Source organism: Myotis myotis, unplaced genomic scaffold, assembly GCF_014108235.1.
Source record: "Myotis myotis isolate mMyoMyo1 unplaced genomic scaffold, mMyoMyo1.p scaffold_m19_p_2, whole genome shotgun sequence".
In the NCBI taxonomy this organism is placed as follows: Eukaryota; Metazoa; Chordata; class Mammalia; order Chiroptera; family Vespertilionidae; genus Myotis; species Myotis myotis.
Window position 1 is genome coordinate 209964712 of NW_023416324.1, and position 25778 is coordinate 209990489.

At 45.8% G+C, this 25778-nt stretch overlaps 1 protein-coding gene and 1 pseudogene across 6 annotated transcripts; one reads left to right on the plus strand and one right to left on the minus strand.

Annotated features, from left to right (window-relative positions):
• Positions 1 to 373: 373 nt before the first annotated feature.
• On the minus strand, positions 374 to 1913 carry LOC118676874 (annotated as a pseudogene).
• Positions 1914 to 7406: 5493 nt separating this feature from the next.
• U2AF1 (U2 small nuclear RNA auxiliary factor 1) lies at positions 7407 to 25469 on the plus strand. 6 transcript variants are annotated; one of them, XM_036351498.1, is made up of 9 exons: positions 7408 to 7562; positions 10615 to 10702; positions 14432 to 14498; positions 17655 to 17704; positions 17866 to 17964; positions 18686 to 18819; positions 18904 to 18996; positions 20375 to 20539; positions 20716 to 25469. In XM_036351498.1, the coding sequence occupies exons 1-8, from the start codon at positions 7519 to 7521 to the stop codon at positions 20520 to 20522; spliced, it is 723 nt and encodes a 240-aa protein (XP_036207391.1). In that variant the 5' UTR covers positions 7408 to 7518; the 3' UTR covers positions 20523 to 20539; positions 20716 to 25469. The 6 variants fall into 6 exon arrangements, with proteins under 6 accessions (XP_036207392.1, XP_036207391.1, XP_036207393.1 ...); XM_036351499.1 differs by lacking the exons at positions 14432 to 14498; positions 20716 to 25469 and adding an exon at positions 13542 to 13608 and having other exon boundaries at positions 7407 to 7562; positions 20375 to 20660; XM_036351500.1 differs by lacking the exon at positions 20375 to 20539.
• The last annotated feature ends 309 nt before the right edge of the window (positions 25470 to 25778 follow it).

Genomic DNA, 25778 nt, shown 5'->3' on the forward strand with positions numbered 1-25778 from the left:
TTTGTTATGCAGCATTACCACAGCAATAGCTGACTGATACACAAGGACTTCCTCCCATGACATTTCACATCCTCCTTCCCTGTTGTTGTTTTTTTTTTTTCCCTTGGGTAGATGGTTAAAGCTGTTTTTGTTTGTTTTTTTTTTTTCTTTCTTTTTTTTAATTAAATCTTTATTGTTCAGATTATTACATTTGTTCCTCTTTTTTCCCCCCCATAACTCCCCTCCTCCCAGTTCCCGCCCCACCCTCCGCCCTCACTCCCCACCCACTGTCCTCATCCATAGGTGCACGATTTTTGTCCAGTCTCTTCCCGCATCTCCCACACCCCTTTCCCCCCCAAGAATAGTCAGTCCATTCCCTTTCTATGTCCCTGATTCTATTATAATCACCAGTTCATTCTGTTCATCAGATTATTTATTCACTTGATTCTTAGATTCACTTGTTGATAGATGCAACTTAAATCTTAGCACCAAACTTATAAGGGAAAAAAAAAACACCTTTCCGGTATTTATTTATTTATTTATTTATTTATTTTCTAGCAGGGAAAGGAGCATTGATGCTGTTTATATAAAATGTCAGATCTGCAATAAATTATAATTACACACAGGAACACCATCTCATTTATACGAATGGAATTTGAAGTTACTGGGGGAAAAGGACATAGAATTCTTTTCCATTTGGAATGACAAGGCTTATCTATAACACTTCAACAATTCCGGCGACTCTGAAATTTGTAAACAGCAGGGGAGTTCACCATTTCTTTCTTCACCTTCACCTTCCGAGTTTTATTCAGATCTTTGCGTGTTTGAATTTTCTGTGCAATGACGAACAATTTCCTCTCGTGTTCAATCCGCTGTGTCAGGCAGTTATATTGCTTTTGCCTTTCTTTAGCTATCCGCTTAAGTCGAGTCTGATGAGGAACTCCTTTCATTTCTCCTTCTGCAAGGTCTCTATGGGGGGCGGGGGGTCTATTAAAGACTCTGTCCACTAATTCTGGGGCAGTTCACAGGCGAGTTGCAATGTCAAACCGTTCAACTTCCTTTTTAGTGTCAAAAAAGAACACATGCTTATTCTGTTGCTTCCCCTGGAAATCCAGCAGGTGGAGCTCTTTGTCTTTTGATTTCCTTAGTTTCCGCAACCCTTTTCATTTCCATATATTTGACATCCTGAGTTCTCCTCAGTTTCAGCTGTTCTGGAGTTACTTCTTCCTTCGTCTCCGGGATAACATGACCTCCATCCTGGAGTTTAACTCGAGTCATTTTATAGTAGAATTCATCTGGATTTTTTTCAAGAGCTTTCTTTCGAAGAGCTCTGAGGTATTCTTGTTTTTTCCAGGAGTCATTTGCACTAAGTTTGTAATCTTTCTTTTTCTCCAGAAGGCCCAGATGTTTTCAAAAGCCAGGCTGGCTTCGCTCTTGGTGTTCCCGCTGTCAGAACAGCTGCCTTCTGAAAAGCTGAGACATAGCTGCTCACGCCTGGGAAAGTTCAGTAGACAACGCTGGCACCTCACCACTTCAGTCTCGAGGTCCACTGAACCTACAGGAAACAGGCCTAGCCGGCCCTTTCCGTTTTTAGAATTTTTACATTTCAGAATTCCAAATAAGGGACTGTGGATCTTTTCTACCAGAAAATCAAGGAAAAGATAGAACTGTTGTCTTCAAAGAGCCCACAGTCAATATCTAATTAGAGATGTCAATATCTAATTAGAGCCCAATTCAGTGATAAAAGTAGCTATTGTTAAATGAACCCTACTAAGTGCCAAGCTCTGTACCACTCTCAAAGGCAGGAGTTACTAATCCCATTAGTAAACTAGAGGCCCAGTGCATGAATTTGTGCATGGGTGGGGTCCCTCTGGGTGGCCTGCAGGGATCGGGCCAAAACCCACAGTCCAAAGCTGCCTGCAGCTCCTACCTGCCGCTCCCACTCATCCAAACCCCACTGTGCCTGCCGCAGGCTCATGCCCAATCAGTCCAGATCAGGAGAGGCTCACACTGCCACAGCAGCACTCGCCAGCCATGAGCCCTGTGTCTGGTGCCCTCCCAAGGGGAGTGGCCTGCAGGATTGGGTTGAAACTGGCGCTCTGACATCCCCCAAGGGGTCCTGGATTGTGAGAGGGTGCAGGCCAGGCTGAGGGACACCACTGGTGCCCAATCGGCCAGGGAGGGACCATGGAAGGGCTACAGGGCATGTCTGGCCCATCTTGCTCAGTCCAGTCAATCAGCCAGACCCCAGCAGCAAGCTAACCTATCAGTTGGAGCATCTGCCCCCTGGTGGTCAGTGCACATCATAGCGACTGTCTGCCCCCTGGTGAACAGTGCATGTCATAGTAAGCAGCTGAGCAGCCATAGCATATCATTAGCATATTATGCTTTGATTGATTTTTCAGTTGTTCTGCCGTTCAGTCTATTTGCATATTACCCTTTTATTATATAGGACTAGAGGCCTGGTGCACAAAATTTGGAGGGTATGTCCCTCTGCCCAGCCTGCACCCTCTCCAATCTGGGACCCCTCAAGGGATGTCCGACTGCCCGTTTAGAGATGTCCGACTGGCTGGTGTGGAATCGGGCCTAAATGGGCAGTTAGACATCCCTCTCACAATTTAGGACTGCTGGCTCCCAACCATTTGCCTGCCTGCCTGCCTGATCGATACCTAACTGCTCCCCTCCCGGCCCAATTGCCCCCAAATGCCCTCCCCTGCTGGCCTGGTCCTCTCTTGCTGCCCTCCCATGCAGGCCTGGTCCCCCCCAAACTGCCCTCCCCCTTCTGGCCTGGTCCCACCCAACTTCCCTCCTCCTGCTGGCCATCTTGTGTCCACATGGGGGCGGCCATCTTTGTGTTGGAGTGATGGTCAATTTGCATATTACTCTTTTATTAGGATGGAAACTAAGTCCAGAGAAGTGCATAACCATGTGCTATAGACTGACTGTTTATAGCCCCAAAAATTTATTTGTTAAATTCTAACCCCCAATGTGTAGGGCCTCATGAATGGGGTTACTGCTCTTGTAAAAGATTCCCAGAGTGTTCCTTTGCCCCTTCTCCCACGTGAGGTCACAGTGAGAAGAAGAGGGAGGAATCTGCCGGTGCCTTGATCTGAGACTTTCTCCAGGACTGGGAGAAACCCATGTCTGTTGTCTAAGCCCTCAGCCTGAGCTAAGACAACAGTAGAGAGGGAGGGAGGGAAAGAGAGCGAGGACAAACAAAAACATCAATTGGCTGCCTCTTGCACATCCCCTTCTGGGGATCAGGCCCACAACCTGGGCCTGTGCCCTGACCAGGAATCAAACCGGCATAGGTGCTGCTGTGGTCATGCAGGACACCCAGCATGGCCAAGAGGAGGAAGAGCAGAGATGGTTGAAGCAGCCAAGGAATTAGAATGCGTGAGGGTGTAAGGGAGTCAGAAACCCAAAGACAACTCACATGGTTGAGGACCTTGTCAGGTCAACACAGCCCTAATCTCCTCTTCAGGACGCTTGTGAGGTGGGTGACTGACATTCACTCCATCTGTTGTCAGTTGATAAGCAGTCGGCATCCCAGCTGCTGAGAGCCCCCACTGGGGCTCTCGGATGAACAAGTGGAGAAGCAACTGCGGCGAGGGGACACTGAGACCCCAAATACTGAGAGTGTGTGCAGACCACTGGAGAGGTTCGGTTTGGGTGAGGACTCTTTGCTAACTAAAATCTCTCCTAAGACCGCTGGGGCACTCATTCCTGTCCTGGGGAGGCATTCCTCCTCTTTGGTTGGTCACCTCCTGGTATAAAAAGGCACGTTTCGTATTAAATTTGGACTTTATTCCTCCATCTCCCCTCACCTGGAACAATGGTGCCATTAATCTGTCAGTCATTTGGAGTATGTCTTGCTAATTAAGAGACATCCTGCATGCTATTGGCTTGTGAAATCCCCACAGTGAACCTGCGCTAAATTGCTGGCAAAGACAGATTCGGTTTCTGAGCATAACACTGCCTGCCTCCCGAAACAAAAACGAAACAAAACAGGCTACATCCAGGACCCTGGAATCCTTTCAACTTTGGGGGCTAAGATCCCTTTGGGATCTGACAAAATTATGGACTATATTTGCCCACAGAAAAACAGGCATACACTGAAATCTTGTATACACGTGCCAGGGTTCCATACATACTTACATATGTTAACTCTACACTTATGAATCCCAAATATGCCACTCCACTGGGCCTTTCCCCTGAACTTCAGATGCCCCAATCTGGTAGCCATATGTGGCTATTTAGATTTAAATCTAAATTAATTAAAAGTAAATAACATTTAAAATTCAGGGCCTTTATCATACTAGCCACATTTCAAGGGCTCAAGAGCCATATGTGGTCAGTGGCCATCATATCACTGGACAGCACAGATATAGAGCATATCTGTCATCACAGAACATTGTAGTGGACACTCTCATATACGAATGGTGGCTGGTCACGTCTACCCATGCTGTATTCATACCCATGCTGGATTAGTCAGAAGAGCTACAGTGAGGACCCTAAATATCTTCCTGTTAGGGTGCAAATGAGACTTGGTTGGAAAGTTTGTAAGAAGGACATTCTGAGAAAAGGGAAGTGTGAGGCAGGCTGCCTGCCCTGTTTATCGGAATTCCGACTCAGGGGCATGCCAAAGGCGGTGCCCCTAGTTAGTTGACCTTTCCAAACAAGTCTGTGCACATGCAGACCCTGGTGTTTACTAAAATGCTTACGCTTAATCCTTGGATGCCCTTGCCTAGAGGACAATGTAAACATATGTGTCCTCTAAGATTACTCACCCTATTGATTGTATCTAAAGATAAACTTTATCTCAAACTGCAGTTACAATAAAAGGCTAACGAGACAGGCAATCGAGGCTGCCTGGTTGCTATAGCCAGGCCGTCCCTTAGCCTCTCTTTCACAGCAAACGTTGTGTTGGAGTAACCCAGTCATCCGTTGCTCAGGGTCTGCTGGCCAGCTCCGGCATCTTCCCAGGCCCCTTGCCTGCAGGGCAGTTCAGGGAGCAGACACTCGGAACCTGCTCTTTCAGAAGTTGCTTACATAACATCACCTCATATTCCACGAGTCAAAGCAAGGTACAGGGCCAAGTCCCAAGCAGTAGGTGGGTCATCACATGGCCTCTGCATGTGGTGGCCCAGGGGCAGGCAGGACAGAAAGGAAAGGCTGTGAAAAAATAACACGGTCCATGCAGAGGCCAGACTACCCAGATCAGTTGCTCCTCAGCCATTCCCTGCCTCGGTAGGTGCTGACTCTCCCTTGGCCACTGGAGGAGCAGCCTAGAAGCACAGGCCAGGACCTCGCCAATGCACTCACCGCCTTGCCAGCAACGCACAGAGGCAGCGACGGCAAGATTCCACTGACAGCAGAGGTGGGCAGCCACCCGGAGTTCCTAGTGTCCCTGGGGCGCAGGGGGTCAGGGTGCAGCAGCAGGACCAGCAGGCTGCTCCCCAGCCCAGTGCAGCAGCCATCTCAGCAATTTCTTTGTGAAGGGACCAAAGTTTTGCCACCTGAAGCTGCCTTTTGGGGATACTGTTTATTGTTGGAAGTATTACATAGGTCCTCCATTTTCCCCCATTAACTCTTCCAGCCCACTCCTATCCTCCCCCCTCCCCCCGCGTCCCCCACACACCCCCCACCAGGCCCTCACCACCCCATTGCCTGTGTCCTGGGTTATGCATACAAGTTCATTGGTTGATCTCTTCCCACGCACCCTCCCCTGCCTTCCCTCTGAGATTCAACAGCCTGCTCATGCTGCTATGTGTCTGGGTCTATTTTTGGTCATCAGTTTATTGGGTTCATTAGATTCTACAAATGGGTGAGATCATGTGATACTTGTCTTTCTCTGACTGGCTTATTTCGCTCAGCATAATACTCTCCAGTAAGTGATTTATAGAAACAAGCCTTTCACTCTCCCCCCTTCCCTGCCCAAGAAATTCAGAGAAACCTGCTTCAGGAAGGAGTTGTTGGGCTGCTGCTTAGCCTAATTTAAATTAAATATGGTAAATAAGAGGGCGGCAGGCAGGTGCCTGTTAACTGGAGATCCTGTGTCTCATTGTTTCTGAGTTGCCTAGCAAGGATTTGCCTGCCATGTGTGTTCTGCTCAACTCCCTATAAACCGGCCACTCTCATTTCTGAAATCTAATCCCCGTTCCCACCCACTCCTCCTCCCTCCTTTGTCCAAATAGTGTCTTATATACCCAATGTCGCCTCCCTGTCTTTGGAATTTTCATGGAATTATCATGCCTAGGTGAATTCCCCGTGGGAATGTACATTAAACTTTGACTTTCTCCTGCTAATCTGTCTCTCTGTCCATCTGATTAATTAGCCCAGTCTAGAAGTTAAACGGTGGGAGGGAAAGTATTAATATTTGTTTTTAGCCCCCACGATTTTAAAACCCCTTTTAAACAGAAATGCATTCCCTCGCAGCGCTGGAGCCCGGGAGTGCGCGGTCAGGGTGTCTGCAGGGTGGGTCTGCGGAGGTCTCCGTAGGTTAGGACCCTGTGTCACACAGCCCTACCCTCCTCTTCCCAAAAGGACACGGCCGATCGGACAGGGCCGCTCTATCAGCCTCATTCCAACCAATCACCTCCAACTAGTCACCGGCGGAGGTGCTGGGCGTCAGGGCTCCCACATGAATTCGGGGGACACCGGCCTGCAATCAGTAGGGGTGATGCTCTCTGTAGCCTGGCCCCCAGGACCCTGAGCACTACGCCTGCCATCCGGCCCCAAATCCGGCCCCTCGTGTCTCACCACCACCGCTCCCCCTCTCACCGCCATCTCGCCTCTGGTCTGGCTCCTCTCAAACCCAAGCAGGACTCTAAGGACGTCCCCCAGGATTCTCCTCCCTCCCCGTGTTCAATCAGACACTAAGCTTAGCACTGCCAGGAAGAGACCGTTCAGACCACCTTAAAACCGGATGATCCCGGTCATCCGGGTGGGCCCCGCTTAGGAACCGGAGCCCTGACAAGGCCGAGGCCCCACGCGGCGCTCCTCCCGAGACCGGGGGACGGCCGGGGGCGCCTCTACTCCATTCCCCGCTTCCGAGGGCACTGGAGGAGGGGTCTTCACCGAGGAAAGGTTCCAAAGGCAGCGCGAGTTCCCCGGGGAGGTGTGGGGAGGGAGGTGCGGGGAAGGAGGCGCGCCTGCACCTCTCCGAGCTCCGCGGATCCAGCCCCGCGCGACTGCGTGGAGAAGCCTCGCCCATCGCCTTCCCCTCCAGGCCGCGGTTTGCGCGCTGGGCATGCCGGGGCCGGGGCCGGGGCCGGGGTCGGGGTCGGGGTGGGCGCTGGACCGCAACCCGCTGACTGGGGGCGCCGCAGGCGCTGGGCATGCCGGGGCCGGGAAGACAGTCCCTCTCGCGAGCTCCAAGCCCCGCCCACACGCAGGCAGCGTTTCGCCCGATTGGGCAGCGCCGACATACGGGCGGGGCGGGGCGGGGCTAGCGTCGTCGCGTCAGGGTGACGTTTCCCGCAGGCGTCGGGCAGTGTCGGAGGCGTCGGCAGCGCTTTCGGCGGCTGCCGGTGGGAAATGGCGGAGTATTTGGCCTCCATCTTCGGCACCGAGAAGGACAAGTGAGTGAGAGCCGCCTTTCGGGGCTCCGGGCCGGGTAGGCGGGCGGGCACGGCGGCGGGCTGCGGACGGCGGCGGAAGGCCCGGGCGGGGGGGAGGGGCGCGTCGGTCTTTCCGGCCTCGGGAGCCGCGCGCTGCCGCCGCCTCGTGGGCGCGCGGGCGGGCGGGCGGGCGGGCGGGCAGGCCGGCGATGGGCCCCCGGCCGGGCAGCGGGCTTCCGCCCGGGCGGCGCGACCTTTCCCGCGCGGCTCTCATCCGCGGCCCGCGGTGTTCCGGTCCGTGGGGCACCCGGATCCCCGTGGCCTTCGGCAGCCGCCTCGAGTTGTGCTGAAGCCGACGTTAGACAATCCCCCCAACTTTAGTCTCTAGGGTGTTGGGCAAGCTGTGGTGCACATCTCGCCCGTGTTTATTTATCCTCAGATAACGTAAGGTAATTGTTGAGGTCTTTAAATACTTGAAGACTGAATACCAATATTATAAGGGAAAAGGTGGGTCCTTTTCCTCGTTTTTAAGGTTGCATGCTTCCCTAACCAATTGTTAGGTTAAAAGTGAAAATTTAATTCTGACTTTGCCACGTTTGCACGTATTGAAATTTAGACTAACGTAAATGTCTTCAGACATTTAGGGGATAATTCTTTGAAAACTAAAGACTGTCTGGATTAATGTACCCTTCGAATAAGTAGTTATTATTTGGGATTTTTCAGGGTTAAATAGGCTTCTGTGAATGTATGTTTTTAGGGTCAACCCCTAAGTTTGTCGTACATATTTTAATGCCACTTTTCCAAACACTATTTGAATTGTTTCTGTTTTCCAGGATACATCTTGTAAAATGTCTTTTTACACATGATAGAATTTCTGTGGGATTAGTTATATTTTTTCCTACCAAAATTTGCGAGACAAAATGACAGTCATAGTCACTTGGGTGTCAACCCAAAGGCAATCTCCGGAGACTCAAAGATGGATAAAATTTAGATCTTGTTATCAAGGAGGGAGGGGTGCGTGCATATAAAGGATCATTAAAGTAAAATGCATCAAAATGTCTTAAATGCATTGGGAGAGGGGTGCACCCTGAATGCTTTGAGCTCAAGGAAGAGCATCGTGGGGGACTTGCCTTTAAATAGGATCTTGATTGAATAGGCCAGTTCTGCTGGAAAAAGAGGCTTCTCTGAGTGCATGCTAAGAACGTGCATCATTAATTTCATTCTTTAGCTTCTGTCAGTGTGGCCCATGACTTCTGGGTCAGGCAATTTTTTTTTCTATCATTTGGTGTCTTTCACTGTCACTCTTCAAAACTTACTTTAGGGGTTTATTCCAATAACCACCTATCCAAGCTGTTTTGTAAAAGTCATGGCTTTAATTCAAGAAATTTAATTATTTAGATTAGTCATATTCTCATTTCAGAGAGACTTGGGAGGTTTTGTTTTAACTGGGTATCATCAAATGAAAGCCATCTCTGGAAGTTAAGGGACAAGGATTAATTGTGGAATGGTTGGGTAGTAATTGTTCAGGCAGGGGTTTTGCCCATTCTGAGATTTACTTAAAAATAAGCTCTTAATTTTCAGGTGACTTTCTGAAGATAAAATGTTATATATTCAAGTTAGAAAATCTAAAGTAAGACTTAAGTTTGCAAATATGTATAGTAATGTAATCATTTTCCTCCCCTGGTAAGTTCACACTTTTCCAAGTTGATTGCTACCTAATAGTAAATCCCTGGCTAATCAGTTGCATAGTCTATCAGATTTCATTGAGGTCCTTTTATCTTAACTCTTGATTGGCTGTCTAAATATATGGCACTTTTTAAAAAAAAATGCTTTTATTGATTTTAGAGAGAGGAAGGGATGGAGAGATAGAAACATCGATGAGAGAGAATCATTGATTGGCTGCCTCCTGCACAGCCTCTACTGGGGATAGAGCCCGAAACCCAGTCATGTGCCCTGACTGTCACTGGAACCAGAGACCTCTGGGTTCACGGGTGGGTGCTCCACCACTGAACCTCACCAGCCGAGCAAGTGAGAATTTGAATGGGACTCGTCTACTCAGATTTCATAGTTCATCACAGATCTGCTAAGCCACCTGGCATTGCTATCATGCTGGCTGGATTGCTAGTTTTAATTTGATCTGGGTCATCCAGTATTTGATTAATATTAAGGGAAACTTTGCCATAGGGACAGAAGTACAGGTTGAGTTCCCCAATAGCTTGTTTTCAGTATATGGAAACCAGAAGAATTATTTACTTCAGACCTGTTTTTGGAAATTTCCTGTTGGTCTGGTATCATGGGTGAGAGACCCTGGACTTTGTTTTTTTGTTGTTGTTGTTTTTTTAATATATTTTTATTGATTTCAGAAAGGGAGAGAGAGTTAGAAACATCATTGGTCAGCTGCCTCCTGCATTCCCCCTACTAGGAATGGAGCCTTAAACCCGGTATGTACCTTGACTGGGAATCGAACCATGACCTTCTGGTTCATAGGTCAGTGCTCAACCACTGAGCCACACCAGCCGGCTTGGTTGGTTTATTTAAATAATGATTGCATTTAAATGAGCGTTGTGTATGGCGCACACCTACTTTACAGCTGATGCTTGGAACAGTGCCAGGCTGGCATTTTCCTCATTTTTTCAAATGAAACCCTGAAAGGTGGGGTGATTTGCCCAAGCCAGGCAGCTAGGAGCAGATCTGGACCTTCACCTCATTACACTGTGTTGGTGTCCTCAAGCGAAGTCATTTCATTGTGGAAAACTAAAGAACCAGATACATTTTAAGTTAAATTTAGTTTTAGACTAATATTTCATTTACATGAAAACAGGTTGAAAGGGGAGGGGATTTGAATAAGGAGGAATTGGGTCTGAGTGTTCTTCATTGAAGGAGTTTACAGAGGAGCAGATTGAAACTAGTCCTAAAATATTGCCAGGAAGGGGGAGGGGTACCTGCTACCAATCAAAAATAATGTGCCTGTATTTTGGGGAAGTCATTTGATAGCATGTCTCATGTTGATGACGTAGTTCCATCTGTTTGATGTCTTCCCAGCAAAATAATCTGCTCTTATTTTTCATTACAGAGTCAACTGTTCATTTTATTTCAAAATTGGAGCATGTCGTCATGGAGACAGATGCTCTCGGTTGCACAATAAACCAACCTTTAGCCAGGTTTGTTTATTTTTTCTTTTTTTTTCTGTTTTCACGTAAATTATCAAAACTTGTACTTTACAAAGCCAGTTAATAATTTCCATGTATAAAGGGGACCTTTATTTCTCTAGTTGTTTTATTTTCTATTTATGTTCATAAGTGAGCACGTTCGTTTGTTTCAATGGATGAGGCAGGTGAGACACCCCAGTGGAAGGTCTGAGAGCATCATCCCCTGTTTTTATCACTCGAGAAACCTGTTTAAAAGAAGGTTTTAGTATGTGCATGTTGGCTAGGACAGGCCCTTGCCCTACCACCCTCCCTGCAGTCAACAACATTGACTGAGCCTCTTCCAGGCACGGGAGATGCAAAGCGGGCTTTCTGTTCTTTGCTCTCCCTAGGCAGCCACCTTACAGGAGAGGCTGGGGTGACTGCCATGCCCTCGGTTCTCCAGGCCTGGTGTGTTCCCTTCCTTAGACCCTTAGTCAAGGCAATAGCAAGTTGCATCATGACATAGAAACATTAAAAATGAAATTTAACACTAGAAGATGGGCATTCAGTTCAGTGTTTTGTGGCCAGTTTTATTCAGTTAATTGAGAGATGCCTGTTATCTTGGGTTTAGGTTGGCTATGATTTGGTTTAATTTTAAAAATTTAGATTTTTGGTATTTTTGGTTAACTGAAGAAAAGGCAAGACTATGTACCCTGTAAGTGATCACTGATGTATTAAAGGGAGAATGAATGCACCTCTAATACTAACAGAAACTTATGCCCGTGTTTACCAGAGTGTTTGGAATTTGAAAAATTTGTTGATCTCCTTCTGACTGCCCATGAAGTCTGAACATGCAACTTCTATTTTTTGATTTTATTACTAGTGGGTAACTATTGTATCTACCTCTGGAAACTGCTAGACTCTACTTTGAGCTCACATCTTTCTGTTCAATTGGCATAAGAAAGAGACATTAGTATTTTCTAATTTAAGCCCATAGAACACCCCACACTTTAACTTCCTTTTAGAAGAGGGGTGTGATGGCTTCTCTCCCCCCGTCATTCCTGATTACCAAGTGGTTAGTATAATAAAAATCTATCTTAATAGCTTTGAACATGTCAAGTTTCAGAATATTGGAGAATTTGCTTTAAATTTTCTGTTCTAATTTTTTTAAGTGCTTTAATTTATAATTGAATTTTGCCACTAAGCCAGTGGCCATAGATTGGGCAATAACCAAGCACTTTAAGTATCCCCTGAGTATTTTATTTTGGAGGGCTACTTACAGATGTACCAAGTGTTGGGTTGAGAAAGAAATTGTCCCCTGTTACAGTTTTCTTTAAGCTACCGAGAGACACCTGGCTTCTTTTCTTTCTGAATCATTGATTGTGGGGAAGCGTAGGACTTGTTGGCCATCTCTCCCTGGAGGCCCCCGACCTTTTGGGGATTTTTCCTTATAAACTTTCCAACCAAGTCCAGTGCTTCCCCACAGTTGATTACCTCAGTATGTTAATGTCAAGTTAATTTGAGCACTTTGGATCAAAACAAGGCAATGGTTCCATTAAAGTTTGATGGGGTCAGCTGTATTTGTTAACTTGAGTGTCGTATTTTGATTTGGTTGGTTGATTTTAGGTAATCTTAACCACCCCTAATCTTAGTGGAACTGCATTGCCCCTTTTAAATGACAGTTCTTCCTAAATAGCCACTGCCAGGTTACCTCAGTGAAACAACGTTAATTTTCCTGTTGAATAATTGGGCTCAGTATAGCTTTCCATTATTGTCATGCCCTGGTAATTCCAGTTGAAAATATGAAGTTGGCTTTGGGAAACATCCGAGGCCCGAGATAGGTTGTCTTGGGCAGTGCTCCATGCTTGGGGAAGGCGCCAGGCCCTGAGTGGAGGGTCTGCATGTCACAGGTGGGCTGCCTGCTGCTGGCAGTTCTTGCAAGTGGGTTTCCCAGCAACAGGCCTTTGACTGGGAGTGTTTACACAATCCCTCCCCTTTAAACATAGCTGGAAATGGAACTGGCTCATTCTGTAAAACCACTTACAAAACTGCTTTGGACATATGTTGAAAGTGAGCATTTATTTTTCTAAATCGTGTTTTATTGGTTCAGCTTGTAAATATCTAGCATAATTCAATGTGGGTTTCTTTTTACGCTTCTTACAGTGATGTGGACATTAAGATTCATGTAATATATTAGTCTACTAACTTAAACATGGTTTGTTTTTTCAGACAACTTGATTTTAAGAAGAACGGTACAATGTAAGGTTTCAAGTCTGCCTGATCCAGTTTAAAGCAGAAGGGCTAAAAAGGATTTTATTCCCTTAAGAAGGATCGGAAAAGAGCAAATGTTTTAAGCTATTGTATTATGTAAACAGAGATCCCACCAAGAAAATGTAAATCTGATAGGTGTCCGGGACAGTTAGGAAACCATTTGGTGTGCCTGTTTCCTACGAGACCAGAGAGCTGGATGGACTGCATACAGTTGGGTTATGCATTTGTTTTTTTAAAAGGATTTTGTATGGGGAATATGATTATAATGTAAATTTTTCAACATCTTGTCTGCTAACTTGAAGTGTAGGAAAATGCTAATGTCCTGTTATTTATCTTGCATTAAAATATTTTTAAAATGTGGGACTACTCAAAGTAACAATTATTTTTTCTTGGTTGCTGGCTGACTTGACCTAAGTCACTGCTCAAACTCTGTTTTCATAATATGATGGTTTGGGTGTCCTTTTCAGAAGACAATTGTGTGACTTGCGGGAAACAAACATACAAGCGTTGAGCCATTTGCAAACAAGTTGTCTCTTTGCAATTGTCTAATATATGCACAGCAGCCAGTAGAATTCCCCTTTTTATTTTTTTTTCCCCGCAGACCATCTTGATTCAAAACATCTATCGTAATCCCCAAAACAGTGCACAGACGGCTGACGGCTCACACTGTAAGTCCCACAGTTGGAGAAATTTTTTTAAAACAATGGTGTTAAAGAGCCCACTCTTAATTGAGACACATAATGTTGGCTTCTGAGCTGCTGACATAGAGCTGTTGCAAACAGGACAAGGTGGTGGAAGTCCTTGGCGTATACAGCAAGAACTTGATACTTGGCTGCGTTCAGGAGGCTGTCCTAGGGGAGGTCGCTGACCAGGTCTCTTCCCTTGATTGACATTTGTTAACAAGAAGGGATCTGTCCATGTGACATTTTAACATTTATCAGCCATCATTGGTCTTTACAATGACTGAACCCGGGTATTTATTAAGTTCTTTCTGTAAAACTAATTTTAGGAATATTTAGGAATCAATAAGGTAAGTTGCCCAATAAGTGTGGGTTTATTTCAACTATGATTTTTCTTCTAGGAAATGGAGATTTCATGATATGTAATTATTGTATTTCTCTAATATAGTAATTGTGTCATTGGTTCATATGGGCACTTTTTCTTTCCCAGTTGTCCATTAAAAGTTTTTCTAAGAATGTGTTGGTAGTAGCCTGCCGAGTTATTTGCACTCTTACCTGGCTTGGAACTTTGAAATGGAGAATGTTTACGCTCTGTGAACAGAAATACAATACTGGCATATCATGAGATCTCTGCATTGCAGTGCTAGGGTGCTCCGAGACCGCCATCAGCTACGAAAACATCTCTCCATCGAAAGAAATAACTTGCTTTTTTTCAGCACTGAGTCTTGACTGAAGCGATCGCCACAGGAAGCCGGTTAAGTGTTTACATTTAATTTTCCATAATATAAAGTTGTTGCGTTTTGTATTTCAGACCATTGCCCTCTTGAACATTTACCGTAACCCTCAAAACTCTTCCCAGTCTGCTGACGGTTTGCGCTGTAAGTTCATACAAGTTCCTTCCCTGGTTCCCTGGGCTTACGTGTCAGAGCTCAGCGTCCACTCCACCTGGTCTGCCGCTTCCACTAGAAGAGTCAAGAGCTTTTGTCCCACTGACCCTGACCCATGGAAACTCTGTCAGAGATTTGAACTGCTGCCCACTTACTTAAGGAGCAAAAAGATGACTGTGAAGGGCACCCTTTACGATAGCTTGGAGCTGCCGCTCTCTCCTTTACCTTGGCTCTCATCCCAGGGGAGAATTTCCGTGGAGTTAAGTGTGGAGTTGTGTTCATCCCTCTGAGAGCAACAGTATTTGAAAGTTTCTCTCACCTAAAAAAATTGTTCTGAAATTACTTTTCAGATTTTTATTTCTTATTTGACTTTTCCCCCTTAAACTCTATTTTGGAGCGCATGCTCTAACTGAGAGCATTGTTCTGGGATTGTTTCCCAAGCAAGGGTCCCAAGTTGCAGTGACCCCTCAGTTTCCTCAGCATCAGCCCTGTGCTCACTCGGTCTTTAACCGGAATACTTTATGTTCACTGCATTTGGAAAACTTGGGGTACTTGGTGGGGAAATGGATCTAAACGGGGCACTCAGTAGACATTGGTTTAAGTTTTGAACGTTGTCAAGAACAGGATATATATTAGAATCATTGGAAAATTCAAAAAACTAAAACATTTTTAGAATTGTTGAGCTGCAGATCAGTGTAGTCACCTGGGGATAAATTGAAATGAACACCCTGGCCTCCTATTAAAATCAAGGGGTCCAAACCTCAGTTTGTTTGAAAGCTGTGAACATGAATAGAAGACGCTAGCAAAGGTAACCTGGTAGCACAGACCTAACTCCAGTGCAGCCTTGGCCCAGAGCCGTCAGCTTATGGGTGGCCTGCACTGGGTGGGATGGTCCCAGCAGCCACCACCCACGCTGGAGGTCTCCCAGTTATATACCTGCACACACGGGAGTTCCCATGTCTGCGGGGTGGGGCTGTCTTGTCAAGTTTTTCTTCCCAGACACTAAATGTTTTGAGTTGCTAATACTGACCTGACAGTAGAGAAGTCTTTTCCCATATCTGAGGGTGGCAGGACTGATTAATAGCCAATGGTTTAAAATACCTGGTTTTTGTTTGGTTCTCTTTCTTAAGAAGTAAGATCAATTAGATGGAGAGAAATGTTTATATATCGACTTAACTTAAAATTAAATGAGTGACAAGTAGATAACGGAGTAACAACAATTCACAGTTCTTTGCCCTACTTGTTTACTTGGGGACTGCGGGTTCTTTATTGGCAAAAGAATGTTGTGTTAGTTTTCTTGGTGTCTTTATCTGTGATTCACAGGGCTCTTGTTCTGTATACGCTACAAAATAAAAGTTTAGCTATATCAAATATTCCAGTTCTAGATTGTATAAATTAAATGAGATTCTGATTCTGCAGTTTTAAAAAAAAAATCAGTTTAAGTTGATAAGCCTGAAATATTTGGCATCAGACCCTTTCAGTAAATTTCAGTCAGCTGGGTTCATCAGTTTTCCTAATACTAATGGTTCTTTTGACCATATCCATTCATCTGTAGAAAGATAAGTTTTCTGTGCTTTGGTTACACTTAATAATCCCAGTTTAAGAATGTTTCTGTACAAAAATTCGGTATTTTTCAGGTTGTATTACTTAAAATAGATTGAGTCATGTAAATTATGTTTTAGTTTATTAGTTTTTAATCACTCATCTCTGCCTTTCAAGTCATTTTGATTGACTCAAAAATTTATAAAAGATAAAATATGCCCACATTCAAGCATTTTTAAATAGTTTTCTAGAAGTTATGGAAATATAATACTCCGTGTTATAAAGAACAGAATAGGACAGTCATGATCAGCTGGTACTAGAGCCGTCACCCGGCTGGATTGTCAGTGCTCCCCAAGCCGAGGGTGTAGAGGCTTTCCCTCTGTTCTTGCGTTTCTTGATGTGGGGAAGGAGTGAGCTTAAGCACTGCCTGCCCTTTGGAATGGCTCCTCCGTTCGGAACTTGTCTCTGTTTGCCTCCCACTGGGATGGGCCATCAAGAGTAGTGGTTGCCTGTGCTCAGTAAGTGGGTTCTAAACTGAGCTGGAGTCCATAAACTCAAAACAGCCAAAATGCAGGGAGGCTAAGTGTTAGCAAGTAAACTTAAGTCACTTCCAGAACCGAAAGATTTAAGTTCTTACCATCAAAGATAAAAAGGTTTTCAAGTCCTGTAGGAAACGGCTAAAAGACAGCAGTCTGGGTAGAGAGCCCTGAGCCACAGCTCAGGTCCCTCAGTGGGTTTCCCAGGGGAGGCCACTGTCCGGGACCCCGGCCCAGCCTAACAGCCTCTCGGCCTCCTGGGCTCCCTGGGCCAACTGTTTGGAATATCAGTTTATTGACACACCAGCTTGGTGACTTCTCAGATTTAGGTTAGGAGAACTTTAAAATCTGATAAAAGAGGTGATAATGGAGATAGAATGGAAATGTGTAAAATCCACCCACAGAATGTGCATGATTTCATTTAGTGCATGTAGGTTATGAAAAAGTAAATGAGGAAAATAGAAAATAAGAATGCTTTCTTCAACAAAGTATTGTAATTTTCCATTTACTCAAGGGGCATTCAAAATACTGTAATGGAACTTGGTAACTGTCCTACTGAGTATTTATGGTCATTTGGGTTTTAATCGCATCAGAAATAATTTTATAGCATCTGTGTGGCTGATAACCACTGAAAGAAACGAGTCAGGAGCGTAAGCTTTTAATCACTCACCCTGATTCAGCTTTCATTGTAACCTAATTGGGGGTTGGGGGGCAGAGCATTAATTGGCCTCATTTTTAAATTTTAAAATTTTTTCATTAAAAATTTTTTTGAGCAACTTTTTCCTTAAGATACTTTCTGAAAAATGTGATCCTTTGATGCTGATTAAAACTTGTATGGTTTTAATAGCCAGAATGGAGACTGTCATAGGGCATTTAAAAGTCTCCCCACACTTTAAGATTTTAACACTTGACCTTGTGATGCAGTCTCGTCAGTGCTCCAGTAGAACGCACTTCTGTCGGGTTCTCTCTTTAGATAATCTAATGTGTGTCACTGTAGCAGGTTGATTAAGCACAAGTTTTAATTGGTCACAGCCCCTGCGCTAACCGGCAAGATTTCTGTTGTTTGCAGGTGCTGTGAGCGATGTCGAGATGCAGGAACACTATGATGAGTTTTTTGAGGTGAGATTGACTATTGGAGACTGATAGACCTATTCACCTTTATCTGTTTGGGGGGAATTAAAATCTGTCTCTATTAATAAAAATACTAAAAGATTCATTGTGTTCAATTAGTCTTTTATCTTTAACGCGATCATGCTCCTAAACCACCGTTTCTCTTCCAGGAGGTTTTCACAGAAATGGAGGAGAAGTACGGCGAGGTGGAGGAGATGAATGTCTGTGATAACCTTGGAGATCACCTCGTTGGAAACGTGTATGTGAAGGTACGTGGAAGGTGACAGGTGGGAGTTTGGGGGAAGGATAAGGCATGCTCACCTTATTGTTTTAGCTTTTAACCTTGCCCAAATGCTCCTTGCTCTTGAACTTGTGCACGTGCTGGAGCCGGCGTGTGGGTGTAGGGAGGAGGGCAGACTGCCAGGGTCCTGCATCATCCTTTCAGGTCGGGCACCTTCATACCTGTTGGTTAGAGGCTGTTTGAACTGGGGAGAAGTCGGTTTATATAGTTTCTTTTTTTTTATTATTGACTTTAGAGAGGGACAGAGAGAAACATCAATTGGCTGCCCCCCTGCACACCACGCTCCCCACTAGGGATTGAGCCCGAAACCTGGGCATGTGTCCTGACTGGGAATCGAACAGAACTGGTGACCTCTTGGTTCATGGGTCAATGCTCAACCACTGAGCCACACAGGCCAGGCCTCTTTTTTTTTTTTTTTTTTTTTTTTAATGATGTTTATTGCCTACACAAATCATTACATTTGCTCTTTTAACCAATTGAATTGGAAAATCAAGATAACGTATTTGGCATGATTTTGGACCATCGCAAGGTTAAATAGTCTAATTGTAAATTGAGGGTTGTCTGATTTTAATTGCACTACATTATTCCACCTTGATTACTTTATCTGCCTAAGCACATGGCATGTATTTGGATCAATGATTGAAAATGTGTTATTAAAGTGGCGGCAAGCATTTTTGTTGTCTTTTCAGTTTCGCCGTGAAGAAGATGCGGAGAAAGCTGTGATTGATTTGAACAACCGCTGGTTCAATGGGCAGCCCATCCACGCTGAGCTTTCCCCCGTGACCGACTTCCGGGAAGCCTGTTGCCGCCAATATGAAATGGGGTAGGTATGGACAGCCTGCCCGCTAGGGAGGTAGAGTAAGGGCGTGGTTATGTGGTGTCATGTTCATCTGGTTCTCCCCTCCAGAGAGTGTACACGAGGCGGCTTCTGCAACTTCATGCATCTGAAGCCCATTTCCAGAGAGCTGCGGCGGGAGCTGTATGGGCGCCGGCGCAAGAAGTGAGTGTTTCAGTGTGTCCATTATGTCGCTTCCTTTGCGTGTATGCGGGGGGGGGGGGGGGGTGTGTCCCAAATATATATATATTATTTTTACTTATTAATTTTTAAGTAAAGTTTGGTCATCTCTGTTTAAAATGGAACTGCTTAGGCCCCAGCCGATTTGGCTCAGTGGATAGAGTGTTGGCTTAAGGTCCAAAGGGTCCTGGGTTCGATTCTGGTCAAGGGCAAGTACCTTAGTTGCAGGTTCTGAGCCCTGGTCAGGGGCATGCAGGAGGCAACCAGTCGATGTTTCTCTCTCACATGGTGCTTCGCTCTGTCTCTCTCCCTTCTACTCTCTAAAAATCAATGAAAAAAATATCCTTAGGTGAGGATGGATGGATAAATAAATAAATGGCACTGCTTAGAATGTAGAACAATTTTTTAAAATATATTTTTATTGATTTCAGAGAGTAAGAGAGAGGGAGAGATAGAAACATCACTGATAGAGAATCATGGGCTGCCTTCTGCACGCCCCACACTGGTGATCGAGCCCGCAACCCAGGCATATACCCTGACTGGGAATCGAACTGTGATCTTCTGGTTCATAGGTTGTTGCTCAACCACTGAACCACACCAGCCGGGCATGTAGTACATATTTTAAATTACAAAAATGTACTCTATATTAAAATGTGCTCTTTGAAGAATATTCTGTGGGCATATTTTATTGCTTAAGGAGAGATCGAACCTCAGCAGCTAACCAAGGAAATGGCTAGTGGGATTGATGAAAATGAGTTCCCGTGTGCAGTGTTCTATTCTTTCGTCGAAAGTCATCACTTCCTTCACATACTGCATGTCTCCATTGGGATGCCTTGGTTTTGGTGGGTTTGGTAGGTTTCTTGGCATTCCCCTGTGGACCACTGGCAGAATCTAGCAGTCATATCTGTCTGGTCCTGGTATTTAAATGCAAGCGGTCATGTCATAAAACAGAGAACCCTGATGTCAGAGGGTATAATGGTCACTTTTCCTATGAAGATTGAGTTCTGACCCCAGAGGGATTTTCACCTAACATACGATAGGAAATGCTGACATTGTGATTCTGTCCTATTATCAACAAAAACAAACAGAAGAGAAAGAACCCTGCCTTCCCCATCCAGAAATCAGCTTGATGGCCACCGTACCTCTCAATTCTGAGATGCCCTTTTCCCCCCAGACACATTATTATCTGAAATTAGGGCTCATATTATAGTTGCAGCTTGCAGTTAAATTGACAGCATTTTTCTTTTTTTATTAACATCTTCGATTCTGTGGGATACAGTACTTGAAAGTGTTAGTTGCTGTGGTTTTATGTTGCATGTTTTCATTTTGATGCCAAGGTTTTGTTTCTTTTCCTTTGTTTCAGGCATCGATCAAGGTCCCGGTCCCGGGAGCGTCGCTCTCGGTCTAGAGACCGTGGTCGTGGCGGTGGCGGAGGTGGTGGCGGAGGCGGTGGGGGACGGGAGCGTGACAGGAGGCGGTCAAGAGATCGTGAGAGATCTGGGCGATTCTGAGCCAGGCCATTTTTACCGTATGTCTGCTAGAAAGTGTTGTAGTTGATTGACCAAACCAGTTCATAATGGGAATTTTTTTAAAAAACAATTTAAAAAAACAAAGATGGGTTTCTGAATAAAATTTGTAGTGATACAGTATTCTTGTAACTTTTTTCTTGTGGAAACTCCACTTTAAATCTCTCTTCCTTTACAGACCTGCACATCATCAGCCCTTGAAGTGAAGATTAATCTACATCAATCACTTTGGGTAGAAATGAAACCATACTTTTTCTTTTTTTTAATGTTTTTATTGATTTCAGAGAGGAATAGAAATATCAAAGAGAGAGAATCATTGATCAGCCATCTGCACACCTCCTACTGGGTATCAAGCCTGCAACCCAGGCATGTGCCCTGACCAGGAATCTGACCGTGACCTCCTGGCTACACCATTGAGCTACACCAGCTGGGCTGTTTATTGATTTTAGAGAGAGGAAGGGAGAGGGAACAAAAGAGATACCTGATGTGAGTTGCTTCCTATACCCACTTGATGGGGTATTGAACCCACAATCTGGGCATGTGCTCTGACCTGACATCAAACTGGCGACCTTTTGGTACATAGGATGACGCTCAACCAACTGAGCCACACTTGGAGCCAGAGTTGAAACCCTATTTTAAATTTAGGTTCTAAAACAAAACACCAGTTGAAGTAAAATTCACATGGGAAAAGGCCAGATCTGTTTCTAGTTATGTACATATTAACCAGTAGCCCAGAATTTCTCTTCCGAGGCTGAGTAGAGGTGAGGAAAGCCTGTGAGGCCCCTTTACTTACTACTTAGTAAGTAAATGTTTAGACGTCATTCTCTGTAGAGTCCACTGGCGTTGGTAGGGAAGCTAATCTTGGGACGCAGTGCAGTCAGCGTTATTTCTCTCCATTGAATTGTCTAGTGTTGCTTTGAGAGCCACCGTGCACTCCTCAAACATGGGTGTGCATAAAACAGGAACGTGCTTGTGCAGCCCAGGAGCTAGTGAGGGGTCACCTGTCATGTCACAACTGACTGCTATGTTGTTAAACGACTGGATTCACGTGGACTCAGAAGCCTGCAGTGCAGACCTGCTTTTCTGCGTGCCCCAAGTGAGCAAGATGGGTGAATGCCTCGTCAGCACTTTGCAGAGTCCAGCTGGCATTTCAGGACAAAAATAAGCAAGGCCTCTCCCCTTGAGATGTGGACGCTTACGTAGGAGAGGTGTTCAGAAGACCAGGCCCACTGTGAATTCTTAGGTCTGGACAAGCAACTTGGGAAGAAGGCTGGGATCCATCCAGGATGTGGGCTCAGATCTGAAGTCTTTGGAAGTGGCCAGATGAACTGGGCCGTGGAGGTTGAGCTCCCCTGCCAACCCCCCACAGGCAGAGGGCCTTGCAGCAGACAGGGAACAAAGGAAGGAAAGGCCTCAGGGGATTGGGCTAATCCACATGGCCTTTTGAGAAATAGAAACCAGCAGGTCAGTTGATCACGCTGTCCCAGTGCAGGCAGCATGAAATGCAGTGAAGTAGTTTCAGCAATCACAAAGATGTATTGACTGTTATTAGAAGTGTCTTCACAAGGTGTCCCCTTCACACTGGTCAGAATGGCTAGCACCAAAAAATGATGTGATGGCAATGTGGAGAAAATAGAACTCTCGTGGAATTGTAAAACTAGATTCCTTGAAAATTTTAAAAATATAAAGACCATATGATGCAGCAATAACTCATGTATGACTGTCCAAAGAAAACGAAAACACTAACTTGAAAAGATGTGTGCACCCCAAGTTCATTGCCACATTATTTACAATAGCCAGGAAATGGAAATAACCTAGGTGTGTATAGATGAATGGATAAAGCAGATGCGGTACATATATACAATGGAATATTGTGGAATCTAAAAACAAAACATGAATAAACAAACTACATAGGACAAACTGGTGGTTGCCAAAGGGGAGAGGGACTGGGGGTGCTAGGTGAAAATTGCAAGAGATGAGTTCAGTTTTAGAATAGTTGAGATGCATGTGAGAAGTGTGGCCTACAGAGGCATTAGGTCATAAAAGTAAATACAGTATTCATTGGAGCGAACAAAGGCCCACACAGCAGCCACCTTCATGGGTCAGCCGTACTTGACACTTAAGTCTGGTTTAAGGAAGAGTTCAGAGGCAAACATCCTGGTGAGTACTGCCAGAACCCAGACCGGCCCTCCGGCCAGGAAGCCCTTTGCTGCAGGATACCAGTCAGCATTTGTAATTTGGTTTCATTTTTATTTTATTAAGAGCTACATAGACTTCACTGAACAGTCTTGGCTGTGTTTGAACTTCTATGTAGATGGATTTATATTATTTTGTCTTTCTTTTGCTCAGCTTGTTCGTGACATTCAGTATGTTGGACACAGCTAACTTGCAGTTTGCAGCTTGAGTGACAGCAGTGTGGTTAGAGAAGAATAGAATAGTTAATGCGTGGTGCCGGCATAACTGACGAGGAAAACAGGAGAAAGAAGGAAGAGGGCCCTCCTGGATGGCGGAGGGAACTGGAGGCAAAGTCCACGGCCAGAGAGCTTGGGCTTGCAAAGCTCGGGATAGGCTGGGACAGGGTGAGGGTGTGCTGTGGAGATGCCACCTGCCACCCGGGCAGCTCATTCCCTGGGGGCGCCCAGTGGGGCAGCCCTCCTGGGACGGAGCCTCTGATCAGAAAGACTCAGGTTTCAGTTTTGCCTTTTCAGTCCTAGAGTAGGAGGCTGGTCACTTGGGTTTTAGATGAACAATGAGGTTGGGCACCTTGTTCTACTGGCCATTTGTATGTCGATGAAGCCCTCTTCAAGTCTTTGCCCATTTTTCTTCCCCTCATTGAGTGAGTGGGTTGTCTTTTTCTTATTTCTAGGAGTTCTGTACATAGTCTGGAGAGGAGTCTTCTGTTGATGTGTATTTATCCCAGTCTGTGGCTTGCCCCCTCTCAGTGGTGGGTTGGATGAATGTGTCCTTGAACATAACCTGGTCCAACTTATTCATCTTGCCCGTGTGGACAGAGCTTTCTGGGGCTTGTTTCAGGAGAGAGGGCTCAAGGCTGCCCCCAAAGGCGTTAACCTCCATGGATTTTTTTCCCTTTGTAAACTTTATTATCGATAAAGCTGATTGGAGAGCATGAATTTGGATTTTAAGGTCCAACCAATTTGTAATGTCATCTCCATTCATGGTTTGACCTTGGGACAACCCATCTGAAGGACAGCCTAGGTCTGCAGAGCAGCACGGCCCCCAGGATGGCCCCCTTGTATCAGACGGGAGGGGAGAGAAGAGAGCAAGTCCCCAGAGTGGGGCACCTTGTGAACAAACCAGGGTCCTGCAGCCAGGACATAGGGGCAGGTTAGTGTCGGAGCCTCATCACCTGCCCAGCAGACACTGCACACCTGGCGAGGAGGGGTGAGCGCCTCTGGGTAGGTGTTGCTTCCTCTTGGACTGAACGGAAGGCCCCTCCCCACCTGTGTTCCCTGGGGTCCTCTCAGCCCACTGGATGAAGCCAGGGTGGGCTGGGAGGGCACCAACCCTTGTCAAGGCTGTCCCCTCACCCACTGCTCCTCTGGCTCCTGGTTCCATGACTTCTGGCTTCCACCCGAGAAGGTTTTGAACAGCTGAGAACCCTGCAGTAATTAACCCAAGGGCTCAGTCTCCCTGGCCAGGGAGCTCCCCAGCAGCTGGGCAGACCAAATGAGAACAGAACCAGCCGTCTAAACTGCTGGGCTTGGGAAAACACAACTTCTAGGTCGAGCTTCTGAGACAGAACACGGTCCCTGTCTACAGCCCAAGGCCTTGTTCCCCCTCCTGCGGCCAACCAGGTGGCTGCCTTCCTGTGCACCTGTGGCAGGAGTGGCAGGACAGGCCTGAAAAACAGCCACTGACGTCCACGTAGCCATCGGGAGAGGTCCCTGCCCAGAGATCTGTCAGCAGTGTGTGAGGTCACTCGCTCGGTGCCTGCGCCTGGTGGGTTTTGTCTGACTGGATGACGGGGAGATGGGGTAGCATGGCTCTTAGGGAGGGGACCTTCCCTTTCTCCCTCATAGGACTTATTATTAGAGGGAGCACAAGAGCTTCATCCCCACCCCCCGGCCCCCATCTCAGGACAGACTGCAGTCTCTTGCTCAGAAGATGCCACACCATCCAGGTGCACTTGGCTCCCCCACAGCCGGTGTGTCCTTGGGGAGATGTTCAAACCTGACAGCAGAACCTGAGAAAACCCCATCTGAATCTGGCGACAAATATTCAGGCACCTGCTTCACATCTCAGGTCTTTTTTTTTTTTTTTTTTTAACAAGTTGGGTCACATGAATTTACCATTTTTTTTTGTGGGTCACAAAAGTTCATTTCATATGGTTCAACCTAACATATCCCAGGATTGGGCTGATGGCCATTGCAGGAGCGGTGAGAAGCTCAGTGGGAGAGGCAGGGCAGGAGTCGAATCCCAGGTCTAAGTCCTGGCTCTGCTCTTCACTGGCTGCAGACTGGCCTCTGTGCCTCTGTCCTGCCCTGCAAAGTGGTGATCAAATAGCACCCACTCCTTTGATTGTTATGAGGCTCCACTAGTTAATACAGGTACAGCTTCCAGAACAGTGCCTGGCACGTGCCTAGTGAGAGCTCAGTAATGGTTAGTTTGTGGGAACAGTATTAGTAACTGAAGGCAGGTACGGGTGGTGGAGAGGACAGCAGAGGAATAAGTAGCCACCCTAATAGTCCTGTCTTACAAAGTGAATAGTTGACAGATGATGTAAAAAGTTACTGAGTACAAAACTTGTATTCTGAAAGTGACAAAACCGCTGGAAAAATAAAGTAGACCTGCCCTGGCTGGTTTGGCTCAGTGGATAGAGTGTCAGCCTGTGGACTGAAGGGTCCCGGGTTCGATTCCAGGCAAGGGCATATGCCCGAGTTGCGGGCTCAATCCCCAGTAGGGGGTGTGCAGGAGGCAGCCGATCAATGATTCTCATCATTGATGTTTTGCTTTCTCCCTCTCCCTCCCTAAAATCAATAAAAATACATTTTTTAAAAAAAGTTGGAAGACTTCACTTCCTGATTTCAAAACTCAGTGCAACATTAAAGTAATAAAAACACGGTGTCACTGGCACAAGACAGGCATGTAGATTCATGGAATAGACTTGAGGATCCAAAAAGAAGTTTTTACATCAATGGTCAGTTGATTTTTGACAAGGGTGCCAAACCAGTCCATGGGGAAAGAAAGTGTCTTCAAGCAATCGGTGCTGGAACAGCTGGC